The 21,870-nt window shown below is 42.7% G+C and overlaps 1 protein-coding gene across 1 annotated transcript in view; it reads left to right on the top strand.

Moving 5' to 3' along the window:
• Positions 1 to 4,027: 4,027 nt before the first annotated feature.
• The window catches only part of RBM17 (RNA binding motif protein 17), a 24,525-nt gene continuing 6,682 nt past the window's right edge, over positions 4,028 to 21,870 (top strand). Inside the window, exons 1-5 of the mRNA XM_018565831.1 lie at positions 4,028 to 4,152; positions 9,244 to 9,386; positions 11,321 to 11,434; positions 11,962 to 12,128; positions 18,911 to 19,008. Coding sequence (XP_018421333.1) covers positions 9,261 to 9,386; positions 11,321 to 11,434; positions 11,962 to 12,128; positions 18,911 to 19,008 — 505 coding nt within the window. The 5' untranslated portion in view covers positions 4,028 to 4,152; positions 9,244 to 9,260. The remainder of the gene's footprint in view (positions 4,153 to 9,243; positions 9,387 to 11,320; positions 11,435 to 11,961; positions 12,129 to 18,910; positions 19,009 to 21,870) is intronic.

The following is a 21,870-nucleotide window of genomic DNA, read 5'->3' as shown; positions in this document are numbered from 1 at the left end:
AGAGGGTTCTGACTAACCCCTCACTCTTTTTTACTCTATTATTCCAACACTTGTTGTGTCTCTGTTTCTCCTCCTTTCTCCAAAACTAGTCTATATTCTTGTATATATTATTACCTTGCATTTTTTATAAGAGCAAGGCAACTCATAAGGCATGTATGTATATAACATTAGGATACTGTTTTTGATATACAGTATGTTAGCTGACCTGAAGTTGGATGTCTCATTTAGCTATTTCATCATACTAGTCAATCCATTACTTTAATACTCATGGTATGCTGGTAGGATAATGTGCTAGCTCTTATCTAGCTTTAATATACTTGTTATTGCCACCTGGAATGTATTATCTTGACTTCTGTATCTCCTGTCACAATGTCATATTTTCATTTCCTTATTGTTTCTGTACCATAAATGAACACAATTCTGTGCTCAATAAAACAGATTATCCATAGATAGCATTTTCTATAAACATCAATTGTGGAGTTGGTTCTACTTTAAACTAAAAGCATATTAAGAAAATAAAATATTATTTGGAAGTGTGGGTTGGAGAGAAAAGTAACACTTCAGAGTAAATATGTGAGCTGCTTCTCCAAGGATGGAAACACTCAACCTTCTTCCAGCACTCCAAAGAATTGTCAGAAAGGCCACCTAAAGTAGCAAGCTATAAGTGATTAATTTAGGGTTTACATTTACTTGATAGTGGACTTTTGAAGACCTAGATTTACGTGATTGTTTTATCTCTGAGCCAGCATCTCAATCCAGGAAGTAGATGCTAATGCTGGTTGATGCCTAAAAAAGACAGGGAGAGTTATGTGCTCTGCGTCAGAGGTAAAAAATTAACTAGACATGTTACACTACATATTAAATGTGCAGAAGTCTAGTATTTTTAAACTTGGAAGACTGAGGACATCTAGTGGTGAAAGATAAGTACTGGGGGGAATGCTGATTGAAAAGCTGCTTTAGGGCCAGCTCCCACTGGTCCTTTAAGGGGTTCTGAATGAGTTGCAGCTGCACCGTAATCATCTGATTACTGTGATTGGCTATCATATGATCAGTAGTATGTCCCACAGGAGCTGTAAAGCTGGCCATACACCTTAGGCTGGGCAACCATGGCGAGACTTTTGTCTTGTGATGGTTGTAAGGTACTTAAAAAAACACGTACGATCTGCCCATCTTGCATAGGCAAATCGTACTTGCGATGATCGCAAGCCCGCCCCCTGAGGGGCGGGCTTCAGATGACCACAATGCCGAACGGGCAGTGTGCACTTGCGCACACCGGTCGTCCGGCTTTTATCTGACGAACATGCTACACACCCGCCATCTGCACTTTTTCCATCTGACCACAGAAAATCTGCAGATAATTGTAAGGTGTATGGATAATGCAGATAATTGTAAGGTGTGATACCTGTGTCACTGTGTTGGGAGCCCATACACTGTTCAAATATTGGACAGTTTTTGAGGAACTGGCTGAAATTTGCACAGTGTGTGCCGCTGTTTGGCACCCTTTCGATCAGCATCCCTCGATCAGCCGATCGAAGGAGCCAGTCAGAAAATCTTCGATCGATCAGAGGCGGCTGCCCGCTCTGGTCGGGTATTCTTACAGGTGCCGCTATATGTAAACAGCGGGATTTCTCAATCGTCGTGCTGTTATTGTTGATGGAGGAATCGGGTCTATTTTTTCTGTTCAGCCCGTGGGTTGCCACATTTATGTGGCAGCTTGAGCTCAGCTGCTGCATTTATGTGTATGATCAGCAGGAAGGTGCTAATTCTTTTTTAATTATCTTGAGGTCTACTTTAACATTGGAATATTACTGTTGCTTGGGGAACTTTGCACAGCTGCACCTAATTCAAATCAAAATAGGAGGCTGCAGGGAGAAGAACCGATGGACTACAATCTCATATTTTTTTACTAATTTGTATTGAGATTGTAGTCCATCACAGGAGCGAGCTTGGAGTGGTGGCTACTTCACAACACACTCAGCTCAGGGACCATGGGCAACAAAAGTAGTCACCCTTCAGAAGGAATGACAGTGTCAGCACCAATTCAGAGATGATTTGAGGATCTACAGTCGAGTGATACACAAGAAAAGAAACTTTGTTGTTAATAGTTAAAAGGTTATTAAACCCTTGCATGTTTTTGCATATATGTACAGCTATCAAGCAGTAGATATATGCAAAACGATAAAAAAAGAAACTTTTTGAAAGGGTTAATACTTATCTGTATCTCCTCCACGCGCGCCTGTCGAGACGAGGAGAGACACAAGGTAATTATATGGAGCAGCGTGCACCCGCACAGACTCTGTGGGACATGAGCGAGGAGGAGGACAGAGGAGTCAGCGCTGGATCGGAGACCCGCACCAGCGCTGGAGGGACAGCAAAAAACTACAGGAAAGAAGAAGATCAGATTAAGAGACATAATTTAAGGTAAGTCCTTACTTTACCACTGTGGGGGAGAGTTTAGCCTTTAATGTCACTTGAAGGTACTTAAATGCTTTTTTAAGCTTTAACTTCTGAGTTTGGTGTCACTTTAAGAACACTATTATGGCTTGTTCACAATAGGGTTGCCACATTTTCTTCAAGTGAAACACGAAAACTCTAGCGCCATGAGCGGCAATTTTTTTGTTGTTGTTGAGAATATAGAGGAGAGGCAGCCAGGGGAGGGAGTGAGGAGACCAGCTATAGGGATTAGGGGACCAAATTAGGGATGTCCAGATACCAGTTCAGATACTTGTACCGAGTACGGTACTTGGTATCTGAACACCCCTACTACAAATCCCAGCAATACATTATACAGTAATGCAAAAAAAAACTGCTCGCAGTTCCAGGTCAATGCGGCTGCCTGAGGTCGAGCTTGTTAAGGACCTCGGCAGCCGCATCTGTCAGAAAGTTTAAAGTGTCAGTGTCGGCACTGAGTGTCCGGGTGCCCGCTGGCTGAACACTCAGTCTCAGACACAAGACTCCAAAACTGGACTGTCCGGGTGAAAAACCGGATGGGTGACAACCCTAGTTCACAATACTAGTGTTGCAGTAATGTGCATGTAACAACTCACTGTAGTGCACTCTACACGTGTTAGTATGTTGTGGTACCAGTCTTTTTAAATGGCATCCTAATGAACATCTAGAACACACCTTTGCTACAACCCAATTCATTACAAACATTCGGTGCATGGCAAAGCAGTACTAAAAAGGAGCTGTGGAAAAGATTTTGGAACAGATTTATTGCAAGGTTACAGCCTCAAGTGCCCACAATTCATCCTTTGGTTGCTCTAAAGTAGCACTGTGGCAATAAAACCTGCCCGACCACGTGTGACTGTTTAGAGTGAAAATCTGTCCCAATTTAAGTGATAAATATGTCTCATCAATACAGATGCACAGGTCTGTAAACCTATCATAAAGACTTTGCTGAATGACAGGCAGCCTCATTTGCAACTATTTGGGCACTGCAAAAACAGGCCTGTTATAGCTCAGTCATTCTAAATGGCCACCTAACACAACGTGCCGCATCACAGCAAAAAGTGTGAACATTCCATTCAGCTATAAATGGCTCCTAATAGGGGGGTTTCCCTCACTTTGGACATATTTTTTCTCACTTTCTGGTGTTAACAGGATAGGAGGTTAGGGAACTTCCCCTAACGCAAAGGTGGGCAAACACCAGTCCTCCAGCAGTGCTGAAACTACAAATCCCATCATGCATATGTCTCTAGCACTCATGCATGTGGCTGTGAGCATCTTGCAATGCCTCATGGGATTTGCAGTTCCACAACTAGAAGGCCAAAGTTTGCCCACTTAGATGAGAAATACATGACATGGCTTTTAATAATTTCGTACACTATCCAAAATTAAAAAGGTCAGCCCTTAGACAGAGTTCAAATTAGCTATGTCGTCACTAATTCTGTTCTGGGGCTGGTATAGGTAGAATACACTACACAACTAACGTCTGGCACTCATCTTGTCTGCCAAACCTAATGATGGCGCCACTCTATGTCTGCCCACTGCTGACGTCAGCTCAGCGCACATCCTGGCACGCGGTGGTGTCTTCTGCGTTCCAAGCCTCGTTGTCGTGTCCTCCGGTTGTGTTGTTAGTGAATGTGATTGATACAGACGAGCCCGGTTTCTTTGCGCCGGGCTTATATGGAGTATTTCTGTACACAGTAGGTGAGTGTTGGGGGGTACGCTCAGCTACGTGCGGCTTCAGACAAATCGGGATGTGTCTGCTTACGCGAGGCTCGGGCTTTGCGGCCTAGTGAATTATGCATGGCGCTGAACGCTACTCTGCAGTGTGTAGGCTTCTGTCTGGTAGTGAATAAATACGTCCCACGTCTAACAAGCTCATTAGTTTGTTTTTGTAGCTGCATACCTGCCTCATTCGGTTTTCTTTCTCTTTTGGGTGACATTCCCTGAGCTGCTGGTTGTATGATGTTTTATGAAAATGTACCAAAAGAATGTATATTATCTGACCCATGCCAAAATTCATTGTGGCTTAGTATGAAACCCAAATGAAGCCTTAGGCCCCATTCACACAGCCTGTGATTACACGTTTTAAAAACAGACTGCAGTATATCCCTATGGGCTGCTGAATGTGAGTGGACGTGCGACCCTGCCTAAAGCCGTCCACTTCAGGTCCATTGGACCAAACCTAAGAAATTTGTGTCCAGGTCTGCTTTTACTGATCTGACCAGATGTGGGTGGATATAGGTGAGAGTTTGTCCATTTACATCCGGTCACCCATCGTGATTACATGGGTCCTTTTTCCATCATACTAAGATGGTAGGAAAAATTGGAATGACATCTGTCTCCTTTTCTGATCCGACTCTGCAGGGGATCCTAGATGGGTATAACGGATGGTACCTGTGCAAAAGGGGACTCATTAAAAGGGTTATTAAAGGAGAACTATGAGGTGAGTGATTTTCACTCGCCTCATAGTTCTAGCCGACCTGTGACAATGAGACTGTCACATGTCAGCTTTGTAGACCGGGAAGTGAGCAAACACATACTGACGTTCGCTCACTTCTTGATCCTGTCACTGCAGAGAGCCGTGACTGGATTCCCCCCTCCCCTGTCCGATCCTCCAGCGCTGACTGGCCAAACGGGGGAGGGGGAGGGTACAGCTGGCTCTGCCTCTAGATAGGCAGAACCAGTTGTCACTCACGCAGCTGGGCAGATCCAGACATAATTGTCGGGATCCGTTTCAGCTGCGGGGTCTCAGTATACCGAGAGCTGCAGCTCGCGGTATACTGAGCTTTGGGTGACGGGAGGTAGCTAGTTTGTGTCCTCCTGTTACCCTTAGGAGAACTATGGGGAAAAGCCCTAACCCCATAGTTCTCCTCTAAACACTCAGCTTTTTTTGGATATATCTACTGCTAGCAAGCAGTAGATATATGAAAAACCTTTAAAAAAAAAAAAAAGTTTTACAAGAGGTTAACACTTACATGTGTCTTCGCCGCGCGCTCCCGTCAGAAAATCTGAAAAATTTGGGGCGGGTGCATGCGCAGTTCGGATTTTCAGCCGGGAGACGAGGAGAGACACAAGGTGAGTCTATGGACGCGTGCACCCGCATGCAGACACTGTGGGACAGGAAGTGCCAGCAAGAACAGAGGAGTCAGCACTGGATCAGAGTGCCATTGTCTATATATGTAATTTTTTATTGATTACGGTTGCCAACCGTCGACAGCCGCGGCACCCACCCTCATTATCTTTGCAACAGCTGTTTCGGTTGCGATCCGTACATGGACTTTCCCCTCGTTAAACACGAAGGCATATTGGTTAACCGTGTTTTTTTTTTAGCCAAGGCACCAACAATTGCTAAATCCTGGCAGCAACCCTCTCTAATCCATAGGGAAGTCATACAATGCATTACAGATACCATAACCAATGAGCAACCCATGTAAGGGGGTTTAACACCGCGGATGTCAACTGGTTAAAGTGGACCGTTACACTCAAAAATTCAATTCTACCAATGCATCCCTCTATGTATTATGATAATAACATAGACATGTCAGGTGTAAAATGCTGTGATTATTAAATACTTACACTTGCAGGGTATTCACTTCCTGCTTTGAAAGTGCAAATTACTATAGTTTGCCAACACAATGCACACTGGGATTGCCTTGTCATCAGCAGAGCATTGCTAGGAGATTTAATGAGATCTCAGGGAAAGGCATTTCCTGCCCTGAGATGATGTGCATGGTCACATGTGCCAGAGTTCAAGGAAGTAAAATGGAGAGCTAGCAATCTGCCCTTAGTAAACATGGCCACTGCCAGAAGGCTGGGGAAGAAAAGAGAAATAAGGTATGCAAAGAATACAAAGCCGGCAATCAGGACTGGATTTACCCTGCCTGCCACCCCAAAGCCAGTTCCCGCAATGCGCCCCAATTTTTTACTTATTTTTTTACGTTATTTTTTTATCATTTTTTTCACTTAACTTTATTGCTATCACACAGGAGCTAACAAGCACATGTGTGATAGCATTTGGAGGTGACAGGTTCTCTTTATTGAACCTGTCACATCCAATACAAGAGTTCTAGCACAGCACTGAGAGGAGAGGACGGACCTTGGAGTCGGGAGGATGCAGCATGCAGGGGCGGGGGGAGGACGGACAGGCTGCAGTCTTACTTACCTTATTTGATGCCTCTTGCTGTGATCATCTTCTTCCTTCCACTTGTTTTCGACAAGTCCCTTCAGTGCTGTTGCTGGTCTCTGATCCACCACATACTCCTCGTGCCCAAGGTGTCTGTCTGACACGCGTGCTCCTGGCTGCGTCCATTGTAGAGCTGCAGCTAACGATTATTAAGTTCGATTAATCGGTTAATCGTATAAAAATAAAATACATTTTAAAAAATGGCTCCAGTGAAGGGACTACTAGTTTGTATTGAGGTTGTAGTCCATCACAGGAGCAAGCTTGGAGCGGTGGAAGTAAAAAAGAAAAAGTGTGGTGTGCAGTATAGTCAAATGAAAAGTGTAAAATTTATACAGCAATGAATGCAGAATGGCACTGGCTATACTGTAGAGGACTACAAAACCCAGCAATAGTACATTATACAGCGCAATGCAGAATACCGCCAGCTATAGAGGAATACAGAAAATGCCAGCAATAGTACATTATAGCTGGCGGTATTCTGCATTGCGCTGTATAATGTACTATTGCTGGGATTTGAAGTCCTCTATACAGCGCAATGCAGAATACCACCAGCTATAGAGGAATACAACAAATCCCAGCAAAACATTATACATACAGTGTATAATGTATTACTGGTATTTATATTCCTCTTTAGCTGATGGTATAATTTACAGCACAATGTACCATCAGCTATAGAGGAATACAAATCCCCAGCAATACATTACAGAGCACCATGTGTGGGAAAGTGCATGCTTACCTGAGCAGTCTTCCAGCAACTTGCTTCTGAGATCAGGCCTGTCTATCGGCGGCTATCATCCCCACCACACCTGCTCCTCCTTACTTCTTCTCCCCGCATCCCTGTGCCGATCGTGGATGCGGGCGGTGGGCGTGAGGCGGGGAGGAGGTGCGGCGTGTGGATGCGGGTCTGGCAGCGGCGAGCGTGAGGTGGGAAGGAGGCGTGGCGCACAGCTTGTGTGGAGCCGTGAACAGGGCCAACTAATCAGAGGCCGATTAATCGATGATTGAAAAAGTTGACAACTTTTTCAATCGATTATAATCGATTATGTCGATTAGTTGTTGCAGCCCTAGTCCATTGAGCTTCAGTGTCTTGCTTTCTCCCCTTCCCTCTACTGCGCATGCACGCACAAACTTCTTCACAGCCGTTCGGGAGCTGTGATCGCTTCAGCCTGGAGCGAGCGGCGCTGGAGCAGGTAAGTAATTAGGTATTTGCCTTATTTTTTTTAATCATGGGGCATATATCTACTGCTTGCTCTCAGATATATGCCAAAATAGAAGAGACTTTAATTGTACTTTAGCTATTAACAAAAAAGTACCTTATTTGTGTATCACTCGGCTGTAGATCCTCAGATCATCTCTGAATTGGTGCTGACACTGTCCTTCCTTCTGGGGGGTGGCTACTTTTGTTCCCCATGGTCCCTGTGTGTGTTGTAAAGTAGCCACCCCATTGGCTACATTTCTGTTGAGCCTATAAGTACAACAGGCACCCTCCATCTGGACAAACTGTCTCCCGAGGACAGAAATGTTTTGTAGCCTCTAAAATATATATGGCCAAAAAAAAAGCTTGTCAAAGATAGTGGGGGGAATTTATCAAAACTGGAGTAAACAAAATCTGGAGCAGTTGCCCACAGCAATCATTCAGCATCTCTCTTCAGTTTGCTCAGGCAAGATTTAAAAATAAGACAGAGAAGCTGATTGGTTGCAGTGCAAATCTGCTCCAGATTTTGTCTGCCACAGTTTTGATAACATTCCCCCCCTATGTATTTTATAGCTAGCCCTGGATTGCTTATATTGCAAAGCATGTAATTCACTTAAACAAGCGATAGGAAATCGGCCTAATACCCAAAATAAAAACCTGTCAGAGATTCCAACTCTTCCCCACCTGTCTAAAATAAATATAACAAAAAAAAAAAAGAAATAGTTTTGCCTGAAGATTGACTTAAAGTGACATTAAACCCTCTTTTTTAACATGAAACAATACTGTAATGTGTGCCTTACTGTAATCCATGGTTGTTTCCCTTCTCTTTGCTGCTCTTCCTTTTAAATCCTTATCTCTTCTCATGCTGGGGAGAACTTCCATTTTGCAGCAGACTGCCTCTTCTCTGGAATGTTACATGGTGTCTGTGTGCGCGCTCCCGACCTGAGCCAGGATGCAGGCAGCAGCTGTTGCCAATCTGAAGTGGGCCGGGATGTGGATGTCGGGAGGACGTCATCCTGTAGTCCTGGCTCAGGTCGGGAGCGCGCACACAGACACCATGTAACATTTCAGAGACAAGGCAGTCTGCTGCAAAGGGAAGTTCTCCCCAAGCATGAGAACAGATACAGATTTAAAAGGAAGAGCAGCAAAGAGAAGGGAAACAACCATGGATTACAGTAATGCACACATTACAGTATTGTTTATGTTAAAAAAATCTGAGGGTTTAATGTCACTTTAAGACCATTAACAGTAGGTGACAGTGGATATAGAAGTGCTTCCGTAGTTCACAAAATAACTTCAGGTAAAGAAAAACCTTATTTTGACTCTGCAGTAAGGACAATATCCTTGTTCATTCCTGGCTGGTGTTCTTCTATAATTTGTATTCACAGTTTATTGTTTTGTTTTCCCTCTGTAGGTTGAAAGGTCAGAAACATGTCTTTATATGACGATTTAGGGCAGGTTGAGACTAGTGATTCAAAAACAGAAGGATGGTCCAAAAACTTTAAGCTTCTGCAGTCACAATTGCAAGTCAAAAAGGCAACTTTAACACAGTCAAAGGTAAGCAACTGACTGCAGTGCTTTTCATTGTTTTCTTGCTCTCTTTCCTTTTACCACTTTTACACATACTGGTTTTATTCACAAAGTCTAGTAACAGCAGAGCAGAACTTTTTTTCTTTGGTTTATATAATCAGTACAGTAAACTCTTGTTATCAGTCACCCAAGGGGATCAGCAGGTGGCAGATAACTGTAGTTTTTGGTTGCTTGAGAGTTAATGGTAAAGAGAAAGGTCTCTCTCGGGTCCGCTCCTCTGCTCAGTGGGCGGGTGCAATAGCCAGCCTGCTATTGGTTATTTCAAGATGCAGTAGCTGGCAGTAGCTAGATGTAAACAAAGATTTTTGTTAGCAACTAAATAAATGTTGCTAACAAAAATTTTTAGTGTGCACCAAACAACTGGCAATTTTATAACATGCATCAAGCCGCCGGCAAAAAAAATAAATGAGTATATATGGCCTCGATTTTTCTTTTTTGCTGGTTACTTGAGAGTTCTGGATGATGGGGAGTTTACTGTACATAGAACATATGCATGTTTACAATAGAAGACATCATAAATGTTATCTTTCCTTGTTACACCTCGTTTATTAATCTGTTGCCTCGCAGTAGACAGTATCCGTTCTTCTTTGCAGAATGATAGAGAAATGAAGAGAAGGCTCTGACTGTCTGCAGTACAAAATGATCAATTGCCCTGTGACACTTTTATGAGTGTTGCCAATTTTTTCCTTGTGCTGATGAATACTCCGTGGGCTTTATAAATATGTTGTTTCTTGTTTTGTAGACTGACCTTTACTTGTTTGTAACTGTCATTGTCATGATAGATTCACGCTGACTACTTGCTGACCACCTCTAAAGAACAAAATGTGATGCTGACCCATGGCTTTGTTATTTTGAATCACTAACTTGGAGTAAGAATGCAGATCAGGAAAGTCAGAGAAAACTGAAAAGGTCTTATCTGCATACTTTTTTCGGGTCATAATCACTGGGGAAATTAATAAAAACTGGAGCAGACGGAATCTAGAGCAGTTTCCAGGACCAATCGGCTTCTTTAATTTTTAAATCTTAACTGAACAAACTGAAGCGTTAACTGGTTACTATAGACAACTGCTCCAGATTTTGTCTACTCCAGTTTTTATAAATTCCCCATACTGTATTGTCACGAGGGTCAGTGTGACAACCAGAGGATCTCACCAATGACAGTACCCTGGTTTCTCTAATGACAGTTTTGTTTTTTATTCTTTATCACATTTCATCAAGTAACAAGCAAAATAATAAAAGACACAGTCTCTAGGCATACATGTACCATACATTCACATGGAATGGCCAGTATTCATAATGACATTTTTTACCTTTTATAGTAATGTGGTCAGTTTGAATGCATTTCTATGTGTTGTTTGTATCACTTCTAATCATTTCAAAAGCAAAGCGTTAAAGCGACCATGTCACCACAGGTTTTTTTATTACTCCTTGAACACCCTGTTAAGTAACGGTCCGCAGCAAATATTCCACAATTACAGATGTGTATCATACCTGCACACCACCTCAGGCTGTGGTTCCTCTTGCCAGTTTGTATGTCACTACAGGACGTATGAATTAGTGGGAGAAATCACAGCAGGGGTAATGGGTACTCAACCCATCTTAATGGTGGCATATCTGCTGCAGTCACCAATCAGGCCACTGGAATGGTAAATATATTCCCTCTTATTTTACAGGGTGTTCATTGAGCCAAAGTGACCCAGTGGTGACTTTAAATGATACACATAGCAAGTAGCAATGTATATGTATTCCTTTATTTCATTTCAGATGGAAAAAAAACACTTCACAATAAATGTGTTGCCCTGCCTTTAGTTGCACCAGGAATTTAACATTAGGGCAAGTACTTGTTCAGTTTCTTTCTTTTTTTTTTTTATTCATTTTTTTATTTACTTTTTTTTTTTCAGACTCAAAGAACAAAACAGAGCTCAGTACTGGCACCTGTTATCGATCTTAAGAGAGCCAGTTCTGATGACCGACAAATTATTGATACTCCACCACATGTGGCTGCAGGAATAAAGGTACCATTGATGACTGTTTTTTTGGAATTGTGGATTATTCAAATTGTCTTTTTGCCAAGGCGGATGGCCAACTATACCACCTGCAAGAATTCGGGGACCTCATAGACAACTATTACAAAAGACTGCACCCTGTCATTGATGCTAATGGGGGCAATACACAGTATTAAGAACTAAGGGTATGCAGACTTTTGAACGGGGTTTATTTAATTTTTTATTTGTTGCCATGTTATGTTTTATGATTGTGCCATTCTGTTATGACCTACAGTTTAATATGAATCCCATAAGAAATGCAAAAAATGTGTTTTACCTGCTTACTCATGTTTTCTTTAAAAATGGTACATATATTACCTATTCTCCGAGGGTATGCAAACTTTTGAACACAACTGCATGTGTCTGATAGGTGCGGAAAGCACACTGCACTTTGAATAGATTTGCAGTTATAAAAGCAAATCCAAAGATATATATGTTCATAATTTCTGTAATTATCAAGTATTTTCACTTGCATGTATATATTTTGCTTTGTTTAGGAACCTGTTCCAAGCGGATTCTCCACTGGGGATACGTTGGTTCCATTGGCAGACGAATATGACCCTATTTACCCTAATGAATATGAAAAAGTGGTCAAACGACAGCGGGAGGAGAGACAGCGGCAGCGTGAAATAGAAAGGCAAAAAGAAATTGAGGAGCGAGAAAAGTAAGGGTCTCCATATACTTTGCCTTTTTTAGCCTTTTCCCCAGAATTCTTTTTGGGCTAGGTACATTGTAAGCACTTGTAAAAATTGTAAAATTGTAAACCGTGAATGGACCGTGTTCGAATTTGGTTGCGCTGATTGCAGCTCATACAGGAAGTTGAGAAGTCTTTTAAACTTCTACTTTTAGGGTTCATTGCTCCCAAGTAGGACAAGCTTCACTGTACTGAGGAAAAGAATGTCAGTGCCCGATTTCATCTTTACAAGGCCCTGTACACCTTGCCTTAGTGCAACAATAGCAGTGGATCAAAGCACTGCATCAACATGCATGTAAAGTAATGCTGGCTGTCCACTAGATGGCACTCACTTCATTGGAGATAAACATGACTGAATAATGGAAGAAACTTCATATTGAAGATGTGACACTTAGGGCTTGTTCACATCATAAAGCAATCAGCTGCTGGAACACACTGTATCGCATCCCAGCCGGCTTCCTGCTTTCAAGGGCAGTGCGATCGCCCGCACGATAATCGCGAGAAATCCTTACCTCTGCTACTGTAAGGTCGCTCGACTTTTGTCTTACACGCATGTTCGAAAACCCGCCGAGAATCGTACGATTGTAGGCGGGTTTGTGGCATGCCCGTAAGACAAATGCCGAACGGGCCGGTGTGTGCAGGCGCACACTGCCCGTTCAGCATTGCAGTCATCGGAAGCCCCTCCCCCTGAAGAGCCTACGTTTTTTTAATTACCTTACAACCATCGCAAGACCAAAGTCTTGCGATGGTTGTAAGGTGTATGGGCACCTTAAAGTGTCATTAAAGTAAAAAAATAATTTTCCCTCCCCCCCCCCACATGTTAATGCAGCACTTACCTTAAATGATGCGGGTGCACGCGTCCATAGACTTACCTTGCGTCTCTGCTCGTCTCCCGGCCAAGAATCCGGACCGCGCATGCGCCCGCCCCAAGATCCTTTGCGGCCGCACGAGCAGTTCCTGATTCTCGGCGCGGGAGCCGCTGTTAAAGCATTTAAAAAAAAAAACTTTTTGCCTATATCTACTGCTTGCTAGCAGTAGATACAGGCAAAAAAAACGGAGGGTTTAGAACCCCTGTAAGTGTGGCACATCAGTGCCTGCATTCCGGTCCAGTGCAATTTGAAAAAATGCTGCATGGCGGGCCCCCTCCCACCCCTGCATGAATCCAGCCAGGATGCGATACAGTGCGGTCCAGCAGTTGACCGCTCTGGAACACACTGTTTATGGTGTGAAAAAGCCCTAAAAGTGACACTAAACTCAGGAGTTAAATCTTAAAAATACATTCAAATACCTTTTAACTATTAAGAAAGATGTATCTTATGTGTGTATCACTCGGCTGTAGATCCTCAAATCATCTCTGAATTGTTGCTGACACTGCCCTTCCTTCTGGAGGTTGACTAGCTTTGTCCCCCTGGTCCCTGTGTGTGTTGTACAGTAAAATCAATATAAATTATGTGCAGTGCTCCAATCCATGAAGTATGCAAGACACTGGAAATGCATCAATAATTATGATCAAAACATTAAAACTTGATGTGCATCAAATTATGCGTACAATTACATAAAAATAGCAAAAACTGACAAGTGTCTGTTATGCACGTAAACTAAGTGCACCAAATATTGAGCAGTGTTTGTCCGCTTTTCAGTGAACACATAATTCCACATTAATAAATCGTATCCTGTGCAATTATAAACAGTCTTTATCAACTTGTCTGCAACCAGATAGTCATACCGGAATAGTATCCAGTCCAGATAATATTTAGATAAACTCTTCCACCTCAGTGCTCTTCAGGTGTACCTTCACCTTTTAGAATGGACCTAGATTTATACACCAAAGGTCATACAGAGCTCTTCTGCAACCATCAGCTTTCCCCAGGACTCTCCCTCCTCTGCTGGTTGCCTCTTATTCTCAGGCACTCTTCCAATGCAGGGCTGGGTGGCTCTCCCTTTGCAGTATAAACCTAGTTCCATCTTAAAAGGTGGGGGCACACTGGGATAATGTGTTCACTGAAAAGCTGACAGACTGCTCAATATTTGGTGCATTTAGTTTATGTGGATAACAGGTACTTGTCAGTTTATGCTATTTTTATGTAATTTGATGCACATGAAGTTTTATTTTGATAATTATTGATGTGTTTCCAGTGTTTTGCATACTTTATTGATTGGAGCGCTGCACATAACCTATATTGATTTTTTTGATGCTGTTGGTGGTTACACATTTGAGTTAGCAGCTCTATTTTGTAGTCATTTTTGGGATTATCGCATTATTATTTTCTCTTCCGTTCATTGAAGGACACAGGGAACAGATCTAGGATCATGTACTGCTGGTCTTGCATCGGGACAAGGTGATCCTACGACCTCGACCATCCTTCCTGCCTGAGGGGGTTTTTCGGTCTTCCATCTCAATGTGGACATTGTTTTTGTTTTTGTGTCCGAAGCCCGTCCGTAGGAAGGATAAATGTGGTTCGCACTCTCCGGGTTTAATTGGGTGCTATAGCTTCCTTCCGCGAGTCGGATTCCGTTATGTTGTTGCGGATGGTCCTCGGAGTGTCGGGTCGCTTCCTCGGCCGCCATCTCTCGCTGGATTCCCAACGTGTTTTCTCAGGCGTATGCCTTTTAAGGGGCGTTAGCCTTTTTCTGTTAAGGCCCATTCTACAAGGGCTGTTGAGGCATCTTGGGCTTTCCGTCCTGGTGCCTCGGTTTCTCGAGTTTGTAAGGCCGCTACTTGGTCTTCTGTTCACACCTTTGCCAAGTTTTATAAGGTGGATGTTTTGGCATCGGCAGATGCTGGTTTTGGGCGCATGATATTGCAGGCGGCCGTTTGAGGGATTGTTTTCTGTTGGGTTTATTTGGTTTTTTTCTGCCCACCCCTCTTCAGGTACTGCTTTGTGACGTCCCTACAGTACATGATCCTAGATCTGTTCCCTGTGTCCTTCAATGAACGGAAGAGAAAATAGGATTTTTGTACTCACCGTAAAATCCTTTTCTCTCCGTTCATTGAAGGACACAGGTCCCGCCCCTCTGTGTGGGTGTGTACTCTTAACTGCTTGTTACTTACTGGAGACTTGTCAGCAGGTGGGGGGTTTGGCCACCAGCAGGGGCCGCCCCTAGGCTGTAATTGGTCTTTAGTTTTGTGCCTAGCGTCCTTCTCCTGCAGGTGGCGATATTACCCTACAGTACATGATCCTAGATCTGTTCCCTGTGTCCTTCAATGAACGGAGAGAAAAGGATTTTACGGTGAGTACAAAAATCCTATTTTTTCACAAGAGTAGCATGGGCGGATTTTACACATTTTTTTTTTTATGTTGCAATGTAGACACCGCTCCAAGCACCCTCCTGTGATGGACTACAATCTCGATACAAATTAGTAAACTAAATGTGGGATTGTAGTCCATCACAGGAGCGAGCTTGCAGCGGTGACTAGTTTACAACATACATAGAGACCATGGGGAACAAAAGTAGCCACCCTCCAGAAGGAAGGACAGTGACAGCATGAATTCTGAGATGATTTGAGGATCTACAGCCGAGTGATATACAAATAAGATACATCTTTGTTTATAGTTCAGGTACTTGAATGTATTTTTAAAATGTAACTCCTGAGTTTAGTGTCACTTACATTTTTCATTTTCTTTTAGCATTGTGTGCTTCTGATGGGGGGTTTAAAAACTTGGCACATACACTAGAAATATAATGAACGTATGACAGGTTCTTTGTGGACTACTGGGTTCTTAACAAACTCTGTTACCATTAGGCTTTTATAGAATAGATTTTATAGAAGTCTTTTACAAATTGTGCTTTGCCCTATAGCAGGGGTGTCAAGCTCAATTTAATCGTGGGCCGCATCAACATTATAGGTGTCCTCAAAGGTATCTGTAAGATTATATAAATGTATCTAATCTTTATCATAATTGCCTCTGCATTCGATTATCACTGGTTTTAGTAATAACTTAATACCTAGATCTGAAAGTAGAAGTCTAGGAAATGGCCTGGTGGGCCAGATTCGGCCCCTGTGCCTTGAGTTTGACATATGTGCCCTATAGCATTAAAGAAGTCCAGGAAATGTGAACATTAACCCTTGCAATGGGGCTACCCCACACTGCAAGGGTTAACTGCTTGTTGTGGTCCAGAGGATAAAAGAAAATATACTCGCCTTATCCTAAGGGTCTGTGATGTCCTCAGGTCTAATGCAGCTGCATTAGGCCCGGGTTCCCACCTGGGCGTTTTTCCGCGCGTTCGTACTCGTGGAAAAACGCTCAAACAGGGAAATGCCATTATTTTCAATGTGCATGGTTCCCATCTGGGCGTTTTTCCGCGAGTACGAACGCGCGGGAAACCGCCCTACGCCCAAAGAAGTACATGTACTTCTTTGGGGCGTTTTGGTCGGGTGTTTCCATTGGGATACAGCCAAGTAGCCCTCGGAAACGCGTGTTTGTCGCGCGGTTTTTTTACCGCGAATCGCGGTAAAAACGTGCGACAAACGCTCATATTCAATACGCCTAGGTGTGAACCCAGCCTTAGACAGGAGGACGTTGAGGGATGTTTCACTGCCAGAGCAGAGGGGGAGAGAGGAGCGCTTGCCACCACACGACTGAGGATCAGGTGAGTACATTTTCTTTAGCACCTAGACTAAAATGAGCAGTGAAGCCTTGCAGTCGGGGGTAGCTCCACCGCAAGGCTTAATTTTTTTACAATTCCTGGAGTTCTTCTTTAAACACTCTAACAAGCATGTCCCTCCTGCCTCCAGTTGTGTTTAGTATTTCAGTGCATGCCTTGCAAATAGGGATTTTTTTCCAAGTAGAGCAGAATATGTGGGAGTTATACAAATAAAACTGTGATAAAGAACAAGTCTGAAAATGTCAATTGTTGTGGTAGAAAAGTGACGTTGCTTTTTGCAGCATATACTATAAAATGTCTATAACCGCTCAGACTGGTTATAGTCAAAAATAAAATATCATCTAAGCTGCTTGCTGATCAGGGATTTATTTTAATACCAGTAATCGTTGCATGTTCAGATAGCTTGTGCATGCTTAAGCCAGCCGATTGAGCAGCAAGGTCATTTTATTTAGTACTGGTAGGAGTGCTCGGCTTGCACACCATCTGAATATGGATGAAGTCATTCTCAATTATTTCATGTTATGTATATATTTAAAGCCGTAAAAATAAAACTACCATGCTCTTAAAAGAGACTGTCGCTTTGCATCCCTACCCCGGTACTTCAAGCAGTGGGGGAGCGTGTGCTCTGGATTAGAGATCCACCGATACTGTTACTAGTATCATTCCATGCTCCCCTGCGACTTGGCCACGAGGGAGCATGGAGCCGGCCCCCCGGCCAGTCAGGAAGCCGGGCAGCGTGTAATGACGTGTCCTTTAGCTAATTGATTGGTCAGGGATGCCGGCCAAGCAGAGTCATTACCCGCCCCCGGCTTTCTGATTGGCCAGAAAGCCGGCTTCATCGTGTAATGATTCGTTGCCCGGCTTCCTGATTGGCCAGCTACGACCGATCAGGAAGCCGGCCAACAAGTCATTACATGGCGCCCAGTTTCCTGATTGGCCAGAAAGCCAGTTCCATGCTTCCTCATCACTTGGTGACGAGGTTGCATGGAGGCGGCTTCCATGCTAATCGGGAAGTCGGGTGGCGAGTCTTTACACGCCGCCCGGCTTCCCGGCTAATCGGGGAGCCAGGTGGTGAGATATTACATGCCGCCTGGCTTCCTTAATGGAACTTCACGTATCGGTATTCGGTATCGACGAGTACCGGAAAAACAATATCGGTACTCGATACCGAAAAACCGGTATTGGTGCATCCCTATTGTGGATGCAGTGTGGAGCGAACAGTTGCCAGATCCGAACACTTAACTAAGGAGGATTACATTGTCCTTAACCCTGTGTAAATTCTGTTGTGATCAGAGATAGAGAATACACAGGGTTGAACTCCTGGATGAACAGGGCAGCAGGGAAGGTGAGTATAAGTGGATCTGGGAAGGCAAGTAAGAGAATCTGCTACTTTTCCATTTAGGAAGAAGTGGAAGTTTCGATGATAAAGTTATCGGAAGCCATGTATTACCTTGGCTATAGCAACCACCATTCTGGTATTCCACACCAGCTGTCTGTGACCTGCTTTTGTAAAGGAGGATCAGTATTATATACTGCTTCAACCCCTCCTTTAGGTCACCTGACTGGCCATAAAAGCACCAATTATAGCAGTTTCTGCATCCTTAATAGGTATTTTTGGCCTCTGTTGTGCTTTTTATGACGTTTAAAAGTTGGGTGAGTGGGATAAAAGGAAGTTTTATTTTAAGCATAGCTTGGGTAAACACTGTTCGTTGTTATAATGTTAACATAGCTAGGATAGGTTATGGAAGAGATGTGAAAGGCTGAATTGTCAATCCGTATACCGAACCCTTCATTTCATAATTGGGGATGGTGGGTGCAAGCTCTTTCCTCCAGCACTACAAGTTCACCATAATGATTTTAGTATCAACATTATCATTGATTTAACTATGTCATTAGTGTGGTATACCAGAAATTACTTTTATTTCTAAATTGCACAACAATGATCCTTCTACCTTCTGTAGATGGATAACTCGTTTGTAATGAATTTCTATTTTAATAGAAAATAAAAACAGTCTTAAATATATTTTTCCTGTAAAATTGCTTTGTTTTTGTATAGTGAATGTATAATGCAGGCGGGTGATTAATTTGATTTAAATATCTGTATGTTCATCATCGTTGTCTCTATTCATCCTTTCGTTATTAAGGAGGCGTAAGGATCGTCATGAAGCCAGTGGATTTTCTCGTAAACCTGACCCGGAGTCTGATGAGGAGGATGATTTCGACAGAGAGAGGCGGAAGAGGAGTAAGGTTTTTTGGTTTTTTTACCTAGTGTGGTAGTTAACATTATTCAGAAAGAGTATGAAAAGATGTAAAAACAATATGTTCATTTCATACACACATCAATGATGCTTACTCATATAATTTACTGTTTTTACTGCCATCAGACTTTCAGGTCCAATCACTAAAGGTGGCCATACACAGTACAACCATCGCAAGACCTTAGTCTTGCGATGGTTGTAAAGTGATTAAAAAAACGTACATTCTGCCCATCTTGGACAGGCAGATCGTACTCTCGATCATCGCAAGCCCGCCCCCTTGCCCACAATGCTGAACGGGCAGTGTGCACGTGCGCACACCTGCCCGTTCGGCATTTGTCTCCTGAGCACCGTTCGAACCAGCCGAAAATCGTACGATTTCCAGCTGGTTTTCTAGCGTGCGCCTTAGACAAAAGACGTGCGACCGTACAGCTGAAACGGTCGCACGTCTTCGTTCACACTGCTCGATTCTCGTACGATCGCGGGATTTCCCGCGATTTTCGTACGAGAATCGAGCAGTGTATGGGCACCTTAAGGAAGAGTACAATAACCCATGTAAATCTATTTCATTGCCCCTTTTCCCTGATTTAGCACAGAGCTATAGGCAGATATATAAAAAAAAACAAAAACATTGATCCATGTATAATCCCATTAAAAATCCTTAATGCATTTTTAAATATTTTTTTTTTATTTCGGTGATTTTTCCTTAATATAGTAAAAAAATAAAAACGGCCTGGATGGGAAGGGGGTTTAACACCGCGGATGTCAACTGGTTAAAGTACATTTCCACGCTTGCAGGCAAATCTGGGAAACCCCCATCATATATGACCTGGAATTGGTCCTTGAGCAAAGTGTAGTTCTTTAACACTCGTCATGGTAAATTAGGGTTCTGGCTGCGTTGTTTTCTAAGGTTGAAATAATCTCGTAAACCAAAATCAAAAACCCCCTTGGCATAGTGTAGAAAATACACTTTTAATCAGACACAGTACAATACACTTACTTAAAAAAGAAAACAGAAGAGTTGACATTTTTTTTTTCTGTGGTCCATTTAGTACTTGTCAAAATGCCCTGTATCGGTCCCGATACCGATGCTAGCTTCGGTATCGGGACATCCCTACTTGGCACATAACAATACCAGTACAGGTAGTTTGGTGATGACCTTCTTTTGAGCACACTTGTGGTCGTTCTAGGCCTTTCTGTGTTTTTTCCTTCCCTTTGCAGTATTCCAAGCTGAATAGTCAGATTGTTCAGATTTTGACCTATTCTTGTATATCCAGACTGAACAGAGATCTAACCAACCATTGATCTAAAAGTGCACGTTTTGGCTTGTTTAGGGGCAGTACATTTTATCTAATAATCATAGTTTATTTCAATTGTGTTAAGTCTTTATATCACTGAAATATAATTATATAATCCGTTTTGTCCTTTAATATTAATCAGTGATGAAGGTAAAATGCTTTTCTTTTTCATTGGAATAAACAACGCTTATGGTAGGATGTCCCTTGTTTCAGTATGTAACTGGAGACCACCATGAAAGCAGTTGTTCCCTGACTCCAAGGGCCACACGCTCTGTAAAGGTGCCCATACACCTTACAATTATCTGCAGATTTTCTGTGGTAAGATGGAAAAAGTGCAACAGATTGGCCTAGGTGGAGATTACTCCATCCACACAGTTAAGTGTAGATGGAGAAATCTGTTGCACCTTTTCCATCTGACCACAGAAAATCTGCAGATAATTGTAAGGTGTATGGGCACCTTTAGGCAAAGCAGTTTAGCCTTTTCAGGTGCACTGTGACTTAAGGTGCCCATACACCTTACGATTATCGGACTAAACTTTTCGTCCGATGATCGAACCGTTGTACGATTTTCGTACGACGGCCCAATCCTGCCCCGATTATTGCAAGGTTCAATCAGCGGTAGTTAGAAAAAAACACCTGGACGACTTGCGGTAATTGACCGCAATTATTTTCGTTTGCGCATGCGCAGTGTTAATCGTACGACATTTGACGGACGGAAACGCCACCAACCATGCGAATATCGTACGATCAACCAAAGTTTTCAAACATGCTTGACCGTCAAAAGTCGTACGATTGTACAGTACTATCGGTCGGGCACTCTATTCACACGTTACGATTGTCGTACGAAAAGTCGATCGCGTACGATAATCGTAAGGTGTATGGGCACCTTTAGTGGGTGTTCTGGTGCTGTTATGTAGTCTGAAAGTCAGGAAATGATTGCTTCCAGCTGAAGCTCCTGAGATGTATTTGGCTTTGTGACAGGTTTTTTTTTTTTTTATTACACACAGCAATAAAATCCTTCTTCACTGAAGTTTGTTGCATACGTTTCAGTTTCTCAAGTGCAGAATATAGAACACAATTCCTACTGACTTTTTATATTTTTTGTTTGATTTTGTAAATTGTGTAATAGAATATTAGTAGAGATTGTTTGGGAAATTTTCAGAATGGAGAAGATTACTTGTTATGAAAGAACGCTCTTGGCCGCTCCCAGGATTGGGATTAAAAGATTTAATGTTTGCGCGTTGAATTGAGCGCAGCATCGATCTTACTTTATCCGGATTAGTAGGAGATTCCATGAGCTGATGTCTAACTTTGGGCCAAATTCTCTGAAATTCAAGGACACATGTGCCCAAAAAGAAAATGTACATTTGGTAAGATTGAACAATGATTTGATGCACATAAAATCTATAACTGATTTTCTTGCATCTAGCTTCACATTTTGTACTTCTAAACTTTATTCCCTTGAAATATACAGTACTGTGCAAACGTTTTAGGCAGGTGTGAAAAAATGCTGTAAAGTAAGAATGGTTACAGCAAAAAACAATATATATA

The sequence above is a fragment of the Nanorana parkeri genome, unplaced genomic scaffold, assembly GCF_000935625.1.
Source record: "Nanorana parkeri isolate BGI_ZX_2015 unplaced genomic scaffold, ASM93562v1 scaffold26, whole genome shotgun sequence".
NCBI lineage: Eukaryota > Metazoa > Chordata > Amphibia > Anura > Dicroglossidae > Nanorana > Nanorana parkeri.
Note: the sequence above shows the minus strand (reverse complement) of the source record. Positions and strands in the feature narration are given on the sequence as shown.